At 46.0% G+C, this 11,062-nt stretch overlaps 1 protein-coding gene across 1 annotated transcript; it reads left to right on the top strand.

Annotated features, from left to right (window-relative positions):
• The first annotated feature begins 4,579 nt into the window (after nucleotides 1–4,579).
• LOC140122773 (fucolectin-1-like) lies at nucleotides 4,580–7,247 on the top strand. Its single transcript, XM_072143971.1, has 3 exons — nucleotides 4,580–4,700; nucleotides 5,516–5,816; nucleotides 7,028–7,247. Exons 1-3 carry the CDS (start codon nucleotides 4,640–4,642, stop codon nucleotides 7,206–7,208), a joined length of 543 nt encoding a protein of 180 aa, XP_072000072.1. The 5' UTR covers nucleotides 4,580–4,639; the 3' UTR covers nucleotides 7,209–7,247.
• Nucleotides 7,248–11,062: the final 3,815 nt, after the last annotated feature.

The raw sequence follows: 11,062 nt of genomic DNA, 5'->3' as shown, positions 1-11,062 counted from the left end.
TCCAGCTTTCATGTCCGTGGACCTTTATGTAGTAGTGGATTATCGGTTGTTGTCGATACCTACATATACTTGGTGGGGGGGGGGGGGGGGGGAGCAACCTAAGCAATTGCTTTGGGCTCCAAAGATCAGTGGCCCAACAATGATGTTCTCGGGACAAATTATGGCACATAGGGAGCCATAGACATTTTGACTAGCTACGTAGTATTTGGGGGCTCCTGACACAACTTTGCCTGGGGACCCTAGAATACTAAATCTGCATCTAACTATTGAGGTAAAGATGAACCTTTCTATTACACAGGGTTAGATTCACCCTAAAAAAGTTCTGAAGGATCCTTTTATGGGCCAAGGAATGGCCGCTGTCATAAATAGCACTCGCTGCTTACACGACATGGAATTTAAAGGGTTAATTAGCTGACTCTTTTTATCTATAATATAGTTGAGTGCAGTCCAAAATCAATCAACACATCCACGTGAAGTTTTGGTGCCCCCACTCTTAATTTTGGTGTAGTCCTCACACTACTGTGCTCCTTTTTATGCTTTAAAGGGGTTGACCACTCTTTTACATAAGTTGCACATGTGCCTTTACTGCCTTGTGGAAAATCCCTGAATGTTCATCTAGTGATTCAGTAGTCCTGATACTTACTTTTGTGCTTTGTGCAGAGCCTCCATGCTTCTTTTTTTTACATCTCTGAGCTCTGCTGAATAGGAGGAGCTGTTGCAGGAGAGTTATGACTCATCCTGCTCCCTCCCCACTTCCTGTCAGTGTGCATGGGTTGTGAAGAGAGAGGCACAGAGGTTGGTGCTATTTTGGACGACCTGGAGCAGTGAGAGAGAAGAAGCTGTATATATGCGGAGAAGTAATGGGAATTCCGGCCCTTCTTAGTGAGCTGGCTCATTAGGCTCCGCTCACTAAGAAGACCCGGCTCTTCTCGCTCCTGAACGGCTCCCTATTAAATATATAATAGGGAGCCGCAGGCCAGTAAGTCACCCGACACCACTCCACTTTTAACCCGATAGTATCGGGGCATGGAGATCCAGTTGGGGGCGGGTGTCATTCACACGAATGAGCCAGCTCTTTGTGCCAGCTCGTTCGCGAACGACCCATCACTAATGCAAGGGGCAGCATGGTGAGAACAGGGACAAAGACACAGGCACATATACATGCAAAGACATGTCTAATGCAAGAGATTCATTGAAATCTACTCAAAACCCCCTTCCCACTTCACTATTGAAAGCATTAGAAAGCTCCTTAAAGGGGTTGTCCAAAAGCGTAAAAAAAAACCCATCGGTGGCCGGGAGGGGGCTGTGCCCCATGTAAACCGACAGGGGCACGTAAATTGCGTTTAGCTTCCGGCCGAGGTGGCGGCCGCACCCACCCGCCCCACATTGTACAGCGCTGGGAATACGCTCTCGGACAATCCAGACAATAATATTTCTTCAGTGTTATGGAGAACAGGAGGCGGGGCCAGAGGATCCTCCTCTGCAGATTCTACCCAAAAAAATCATTGAGTTTTATACAAATGCTACAAGACGCTACTTTCATGGTTCCATTGTTCTACCAAAATATAACATAATTCACAGACAACATTCGGACCAATCACTGGGCACCAGGGTCCATTTCTGGCCAATGGGAGGACTGATAATAAGTATTGCCTTGTTTCCTCCTAGACCAGAGAACTGTCATCATATACAAATATTTTTCTGTGCCTCCTCCATAGCAACAGCTCCGCAGATTCTGATTGGTCACTGCTGGGTGTTTGTCACTCTGTTTCATCCATGGGTGGAGGTGACAACACCTTCTACCAAATATTACTCTTGGCAGGACCTGTTTCTGATATTTCTGATATTTGCAGATAACAGAGGGAACCTCTTTCTAGGTCGTTTTTTCCTTTTTAAAGTGACCCTGTCTGCCTCCTGGACACGTCTGTTCTAGTAAATCCTTCCTAATAAGATGCAGGGTCAGAGAATGGACCGGGGTCAGAGAATGGACCGGGGTCAGAGAATGGACTGGGGTCAGAGAATGGACCGGGGACACAGACAGAGACAGTCGGCCCTGAGACCACACCCCCTACCCAGCTATCCTTACTATCCTTACCCAGCTTACTTGCCCTCCTCACGCTAAGTGGAAAGAGACAACTGATCCACGTTCTCTTCCTGCGCCAAAGTTTACAAACAGAGAAAAAGTCACCAAATATGGGTCAGAACCAAGAGGACTTGAAAATCTTTACAGGAGCTGAAACTCAATATTGTCCAGTGACAAAGTCTAAAAGATCTAGAATGACAATCACATGTCTGTACCATAAATGAGAAGTAGATGTGATGGTAGATTCCTCCTCCTGCCTCTGCCCTAATCTGTAATGTAATAATCCTGGAACATAACTTGTTATAAACGTTATTTTAGTAATATGTAAATTACCTGCAGAGGCTCCTGGGGCGTGGCATAGCCTTAGCTCCCGGTGCTCTGCCAGGCTAGGACACGCCCCAGTAGCCTCTGCAGGTAATTTACATATTACTAAAATAACGTTTATAACAAGTTATGTTCCAGGATTATTACATTACAGATTAGCGCAGGAGGAAGTAGATCTGATGGTAGATTCCTCATGGTAGGTTCCCTTTAATAGATCCCAGAAGGACACAAAAGATCCAGTAGTGTGTTAAGAAGTTTTCAAGCTTTATTCTTCCAATATGAATAAAAAAATCAACACATAACACGTAGACTGACACGTTTTCTTGTTTTACACGTGGCAGGTTTCCTTTGAGTTCTGTATTTCAGTTGTTTCCAGGGCTGCAACAGCCATGAGGCGAGTTGAGCCTCTTGCCTCAGGCAGTAAGAAGGGGGGCAGCATCGGGGGTGCAGTCACCTGCTACAGGTCCAACAATGATTGTCTCTTCACCACCAATGTCAGCAGCGATGTAAGACACTGCATAAGGAACCTATTTCTTACAAACCCGATATATAACTACTGGAGGGGGTGTCGTTCTATAACTCGCCTCAGGCGGCAGAGAGCTTCACCCCTGATTGTATCACAAACTTATTTCATGCAATAAAATGTAAATTGATCATTATTTACACATCATACAAGACTGAAGAGACCTCCCAGAAATATTACAGACTTCTCCGTTCTGTGTAGGTGGGAAAACTCCCAAGATTGTATAAAACACTTATGTTCTTCACTGGAGACTCTTGTATCCATGACCCATCCTAAGGCTCGGAGACCCCGATAAGTTTCCAGACAAAACCTCCATGTGACGTGACACGTGTAGACCCGGTGCTGTGCTCTCCCATCTTCTGACATCACATAAGGATAATATTTGTAATATTATCAGCTCTTATGTTATCAGTGGGTGGAGATTATATCCACATTATTCTATTTACTCCCTGCGCCAGTCACAGATTACGTGTAACGAGAGAAGAGCGAGGTCCAGAACATCCGATCCAGGTAAATCACAGAATACAATCCAATCATTTATTCTCCATGACTATAGAAATATGTATGGATTCATTCATTGATTATGATGATACATTGACTAATAGATACAATGTATCACCGCGCTCAATGCCAGTCTGCTGCCATGTAAGGAAGCGAGATAAGAAAAAAAGAATATTCCACAGGATCAGGGATGAATATTATCGTAGAGGTCCCCCCTCCCCCATAGTGATACATGATATTAAATACCTTTTTTTAATCTGCAATCTTAACATTTTCAATCTCTGCCATCTAAAAGCTGCGATGGGATCTTATTGTTATCAGTTGTATTTCCAGCAGCGCCACTTGTTTTCCATATTACTAAATATATAAGGTTTTTAAATGTTTTACTACTTTTGCACGATATATATTTTTTTTTCAGTATTTGTATGTTGCCACCAGGAGTGCACAAGCCATGTGGCGCGTTGAACCTCTTGCCTCAGGCAGCAAAACCTGCAGCAAGTTAGGGGGGCAGCATCAGGGGAAATAGCGTCTCTTCACACCTAAGGTCAATGTGGGAGGATGGAGGATTCACCTACTAAAACAAGACCCGGATAGACTCTGCAGGGGCAGAGGGGGCAGCACAGATCGCCTCAGGCTGCTGAGTTAAGGTTCCCCCTAATTAAATTTTATTGGTGGCATTTTGGGATGTCAGCGACTTTCATAAGTTCTTTGTGTGTTGGTGGGGGGGGGGGGCGTCTATGGTTCTACATGTTTTGAACCATTTAATTCGTCTAAAGAGCCATAGCTTTTCTTTTCATACTTTTTTTTTTTTTGGGGGGGGGGGTTATTGAGTTCGACTAAAGAAGCAAAATTGTCATTTTATAGGGGTTTATTTTCTATAATGAAACTAATTTTATTGTTTACATCACTTTTTTTTTTACATTTTTTTAATATTATTATTATTAGATTAAGACTGCATGGGATCAATTAGTTAAAACTGAGTTTCCATCAAAAAATATTGATGACCAAACCTAAGGATGGGTCACACATATCAGAATGTTGGGGGTCATGTTCCCAGGCCTCAGCAACAAGTCTCCATGTGATGAGGTCACTAATGGGGGATCTGTCTGATGAGGAAACCCCCCGGAATATCTGCACATTATTGTTTCTAATGTGTTTTTATCAGAAAGTAAATGTCTGTCTGTGTCCAGGTTCCTTGAAGTCTCACTATGAGATCTCTGCTCGCTATCGCTCTCTGTTGGCTGCTGACTGGTATTGCTGCCCAGACATGTGAGTACATTGCTCTTACTAATATATGGTGGGTACTAGGAAAACTTGGGGTGGGGGGTAGATGAAATGTCCCTTCCCTCCTCCCGTCTTGTTATCTGGGCAGAACAGCTTTTGACTACACTGATACATTGCAATGGACCCATGATTTGTGAGAAGAGCTGTGGAAGATCAGGACCGTTTCCATGCACTTACCCTGTAGAGTAGACGTCTGTATGTTCCTTACCTACCTACCTTCAGGTGGTGCTCATCTCATGTCCACTACTTCTGGCATCATCCTCCCTGTCTCATTGCCCGTCATTACTCACCGTCCTCCGTGGTCCTCGTGGTTTCTGAAACCTTGGGAGTCTCAGCAGCTTTCGGCTTCTACCAGAGATCCTGAGAATGGAGGAATGAAGCCCAAAGTCCATCAGAAAGTTGCAGAACTTTTCATTTTACGGTGATCTTTAATCTTTGATCTTTCTTGGTTCAGTAGACGGATAATATTCTAGTGATGAGTTATAGGTAGAAGCACGTGGCAGGACTGGGTCCAGACAAGGTTCCCCTCGCTGGATTTTGCCTTGTGCAGGACCATCTCTCGGCACCCACCATGTGGTGCCCAATAACCATACGAGTCTATGTCACTATCAGTGGAGATGGATGAAGAACTCGCCGGACAGACAGTGGTTCTTGTCATCATTGGTCGGGGTTCCTACAATCATCTCCTTCTCATAGAATATTCTAGAACCTTCACTGAGCAGGAAAGTGTCCATTTTAACCCAAAAACTACAGTCATGGGGGAGTATGAAAGATTTCCTCTCTGTTTATGTGTTTTACAGACAAGAACGTTGCCCTCCGCGGCCGGGCCACCCAGTCCTCCATATTCTACAACTTTGACATTGGTTACCTGTCCAGCGCCATCAATGCCATAGACGGAAACACAAACTCAAAATTTGGATTTGGATCATGTTCCAGCACAAACAACGACGACTCGGCCTGGTGGAGGGTGGACTTACTGGAGCCTCACAAGATCTCTCACATAACCATCACTAACCGGGGGGACTGCTGCGGGGACTGGCTGAACGGCGGCATCATTCTCATCGGCAACTCGGAGGAGAACAATGGGAATAACAACCCCAGGTGAAGGGGCTTTTATGTCTAGAGATTGGGGCAGATTTATTAATTTGTTTAAATGGGATTGTGATTTAGAAGCCAAAATTTACCCCATAATTAAGAATGTTGGCACCTATACTACTAGGGGGCTAATAATAGGGTGTGGGAAGAAGGGAGTGCGCCAAATATTCTCCAAAATATGACAACAATGGTTCCCTTCCTCATTTACATTGAGTTGGGAAAAGGAAATGAAAACCGAAATAGTATGGAAAGGTTTTCAGAAAGTTCTAAAAAAGGAACATTCACCAGTTCTCAAGAGAGGAATAAGAAAACCCGGGTTCTCCGTCCCATGGCCCATATTCCCTCTGGTTCCACTTCTGGCCTGTAAGTAGTGATGCCCCATGTTGTATGGAGCAAAATGCCGGCCTCAGCCGCGACATAAGCAAGAACAGTCCATATATTAGTAGTGACATCAATCTTCTTGAATATGTGACCAATGAGACCTGTGATTGCTTGCAGCATTCATGGTAACCTCGCTACTTCTAGTCTATCCAGGAACGGGAGCAGAGGAAAAAACACTTACCAGGGGTGGGTATAGTCAGGAGGAGAGGTGGTGGTGCGCCATATACCAGGACCGGAAACTGAGGGAACAAGGGGTGTGACACCGGAATGGAGCCCTGGCCAGGGGAAATCAGGAATCTTACCAGGGGTGAGTATAGTCAGGAGGAGAGGTGGTGGTGCGCCATATACCAGGACCGGAAACTGGGGGAACAAGGGGTGTGACACCGGAATGGAGCCCCGGCCAGGGGAAATCAGGAATCTTACCAGGGGTGAGTATAGTCAGGAGGAGAGGTGGTGGTGGGCCATATACCAGGATTGGACTGGACCCCTTTAACAGACATTCAACCTCATATAGAACCCATCAGCCATTACATGACATATGCACCCCCAGTTCTGTCCTGCGGATACATCTCAGGGACTTAGATTCATCCAGTGGTGACGTTGGTGTTCGTGTTATAGGACATACTGTAGTTCCTTGACAATACATCTAAGAGGCCAACAGTCTCCACCATCATCAAATAAAAAAAGAGTTCAAATCACTGCAAAATCCACGATAATAGGGAGAAAATGGGAGGGGAACCTATTCCAGTTTCATCCCTAATTATCACCCAACCCCCTCCCGATAACCCATCATTACACAATAAGACATTTATTCTCTGCTTTCTCCCTACATGTAGCTGTGCCGACATCACTGCCATGTCCAGCGGCTCCACCCAGACCTTCCAGTGCTACGGGATGATCGGCCGGCTGGTGAACATCATCTTACCGGGGAAGCAGCAGTATCTCCAGCTTTGTGAGGTTCAGGTCTTTGGGGTTCCGGTGGCCGCCCTACCGATACCTGACTTAGAGAAATCTTAAAGACTGAAGAACATAATAATAAAGGAACAAAAGAAACTTCATGTCGTTTGGTTTGTTTATCCGAGATATGTGTCCGTGGTGCCGGCAGTGCATAGACTTATCCTGATTGGTGTAGACAGTAACCCCTCTGATACCTATGGTGCTGGAGCCTACACTCTCTGCTGCCTGTATGTTAGTTCTCCAAGTAGTATCACACCAATGCTGACATCAGGGGTAAAAGACACAATTTGTAATTGTCAGATCCTGTTTTGGGGCAGGTTTGTGATTGTGCCCCTGATGCAGCCCCCTCCTTCCTTCAGCTGGTGCTGCCTGAGGCGAGAGGCTCATGGCTGGTGCACCCTTGGGTACATGCCGTGTCTTGCACCTTCCAGCCAGGGGTGTACACAGTTCATTATGGGACAGAATTACTTAACCGGTCCATTCGCGATCCAGCGGCGCGTTCTCTGCGGTGGATTCGGGTCCGGCCGGGATTCACTAAGGTAGTTCCTCCGCCGTCCACCAGATGTTGCTGCTGCGCTGAAGAGCATCGGAACGCACTGGAGTACACTGAGCCGGGCTGAGTGAAGGTAAGCATGTGCTGAGCGACACTTTTTAAAAAAAAATGCGGCGGTTTTTCCGAATCCGTCGGGTTTTCGCTCAGCCACACCCCCTGATTTCCGTTGCGTGCATGTCGGCGCCGATGCGGCACAATCCGATCTTGTGCGCCAAAATCCCGGGGTAATACAGGGATAATCAGCGCAAATCAGAAATATTCGGTTAACACGTCGGGAAAACGCGAATTGGGCCCTTAGTAAATGACCCCCTATGTGTTTTGCCATGGACAAAACCAAAACTAGAGGCTCAATGCCAGTCTGCCACAACAAAAGCGACCAGCCCCATGTCACTCCGGCAGACCATAGATTTATACCCTCATACATGATCCCCCCCAGGTGGTGCTGTTCTTGGTCAGTCCATGATGTGATCAGTGACGGCTTTCGCTGTCTTTGTTCCGGGGCTGATGAAGTGATTACAATATTAAAAAGAAAGGAGAAGTTTATGTGGTAAATCTGTGCAATAGAAGCAAAGCACAAACATGGGGATACTGGTTCTGGTCACCACAGACAGCTGGGCCCATAGATCCTGCACATAGGATGGTGAAGCTGGCACCACAGTTGGTCCCATAAATGAAAATTGGTAATAAATTTGGTGAGCGGTGGCAAAGACAGTCTAATAATAAATCCATTATCCATTGATACTAATATAGTAATAAACAGGAAGGAGAATCCATTATAAACAGCAGAACATTTAGCTGTCTGGATCCAACTTAGAAAACAGGATAAATTTGTCCCTTCGGAGCTTCCTTACCACATGATGCATATGTGGGACTTTCACACCATCTAGTGGCCAAAAATCACTACTGCAGGAATATACATTCAAGTATAAAAAGGCCACAGTGACGATTAGTGTTCAGACTATTGGTAGTAAACCCCATTTACACTTAAATAACTTAGTAAGTGCACTTTGGCAACATCATGACCAAACATACCACCCACTCTTCAAATAAACGGAGGCAGGGGCTTGTTGTTGGGTGTAAAACGGTCACAGCATATTTTAATGGCACATCCTTGTGGCAAACATCTTGGCCAATTTAAGCCATCAGGTTTTATAAGGCACCAGCGGTAAATATTATTTTCACACCACCACCAGGAGCGGTATGCCCAGCCGGACTCCCAGCTGGCAAGTCGTCCACCTGGTACACACTCATCTCCTTTTTCCGCCAGCTGTGACTTTAAATATATATAACCATATAACAAATCCAACATAACATAGCAGCAACAAGAACAGTATAAAAAACAAAACATAAAAGGGGAGGGAGGGCGGGAAGCTTGAGGTGAAGTTCAAAGAGGCCGAACCCTAGACCACAACCGCCTTTTATATCCTAAAGTGACTGCTGGGAGAGGGAGGGGAAAACTCTGCCACATGGGAAACAGAACATCCCACCCCCTTCCTAAAGTGCATGATTAACCCCTTTTGTACCTGAATAAAGAACTATGGACACCAACAGTCCGTGTGTACCCTTCTTATACAGTCGGGTGTACACTCCAAAATCCATAATGCACAGGTGTCAAGAACAAAGCCCCTCTCCCTGCCCCTATGCTGCACTCAGATATCCTGATACTCAGATACTTACCTTTCCTCGCGCCCCTGAAGAAGCAGCAGTCTCCACTGCACCTGGGTGCGACAGCAGGATAGCAACGTGTCCCGGCTTCACACCCAGGAGAAGTGGAGACTGCTGCTTCTTCGGGGGAGCGAGGAAAGGTAAGTGGATGTGGCACTCTGACTTCTTTGTGGGGGCACTCCTGCAGGCGTTGGGGCACTGTGGGGGTGCTCTCGCTGACAGGGGGGCACTCTAGCTGGTATGGGGCTCTGTGGTGTCACTCTGGCTTGGCACAGTGGCACTATGGGGGAAGGGGTGCGCCATCCATAAGCCTCTTGCCTCAGGCAGCACCACCTGCTATAAAGCAGGAACTCACACCTAAAATCAGTGGGGCTCATTTACTAAGGGCTTTTGTCGGACTGTGCACCTTCTTCTAGGCTAAAACGGCTGCACAGGTATTTAAGAAGTGTCTGCGCTGCGCGACCCTTTTGTAACACAGTAATTGAGGTCAATTATGTTTTTATATTCCCACATCTGTAAAAATGCAAGAAAAAATAGAAGAAAAAACAGATGCATGTGGAAAAAATACTCAACTTTATTTAATCTCGACAAAACAAGTTAAAAACACTTAAAAAACCACCCACACTTCGGGTGCGAAGAGCTCAACACTCCCCAGATGAATAGTAAACCAATACAATGTATAATAATTCATTGCCAGTGTTCTGGTTATACATAGGATGACCGGGATAGAGGTAAATCTAATGAACAGCAATCTAAGAAATAATAAAACCTAAGGGTGTATGGATAAAGTGCAAGTCCTAATGCATATCGATAAGGAGTAACATTACCATGAGCAATGACCCTGGGGAGGAGGAGTAGAGGTGCCCCAGGCTTCCTCAGGGGATATGCAACAAATAATCTCCCACTACCTTATATAGCTCCGTTTGCTCTGGTGGGCGCGGCACGCCGGCGTGTTAGAGTTACTCCCGGGAACACACCGGAAATGTGTATTACCATAGTGATCATGGTGCGTGTCACGCATACGGAAGTCAGTGTATGAGGCTGTGGGGCTGAGCAGCTGCTATGTGTTCCATACAATGCAACAGGCGAGTGTCCTGCACTGGAGCGCCGTGGGGAAACAGTAGTGATATGCAGCATGGTATATTTTAAGACAATATAATTCAATACATACCTTACTAAAGTGAATAGTGAAAAAAGTGTTGTTGTAATTATATTAAAAGATCATGGGAAGTGACAAAAAAATGAAGAAGTGCAAGTGAACACCATGGGGGTCATTTACTAAGGGCCCGATTCGCGTTTTCGCGACGTGTTACCCGAATATTCCCGATTTGCGCTGATTTCCCCTGAATTGCCCCGGGATTTTGGCACATGCGATTGTATTGTGGCGCATCGGCGCTGGCGTGCACGCAACGGAAATCGGGGGGCGTGGCCGAACGAAAACCCGACGGATTCTGAAAAACCGCCGCATTTTTTAAAAAAATGTGTTGCGGAGCTTGCACTTACCTTCACTCAGCCCGGCTCGGTGTATTCCAGTGCGTTTCAGGGAACTTCAGCACAGCAGCGCCACCTGGTGGACGTCAGAGGAACTGCCTTAATAAATCCCGGCCGGACCCGAATCCAGCGCAGAGAACGCCCCGCTGGATTGCGAATGGACCGGGTAAGTAAATCTGCCCCTATATGTCTATCACAACAAATA

Source organism: Engystomops pustulosus, chromosome 3 (genome assembly GCF_040894005.1).
Source record: "Engystomops pustulosus chromosome 3, aEngPut4.maternal, whole genome shotgun sequence".
Lineage (NCBI taxonomy): Eukaryota > Metazoa > Chordata > Amphibia > Anura > Leptodactylidae > Engystomops > Engystomops pustulosus.
Note: the sequence above shows the minus strand (reverse complement) of the source record. Positions and strands in the feature narration are given on the sequence as shown.

Bases quoted from the DNA above. Each gene is read 5' to 3' on its own strand.
- LOC140122773 (XM_072143971.1), top strand. From the start codon at position 4,640: ATGAGATCTCTGCTCGCTATCGCTCTCTGTTGGCTGCTGACTGGTATT. The intron at 4,701-5,515 runs GTGAGTACATTG...TGTGTTTTACAG, and splicing joins TGGTATTGCTGCCCAGACAT to ACAAGAACGTTGCCCTCCGC. The intron at 5,817-7,027 runs GTGAAGGGGCTT...CCCTACATGTAG, and splicing joins AATGGGAATAACAACCCCAG to CTGTGCCGACATCACTGCCA.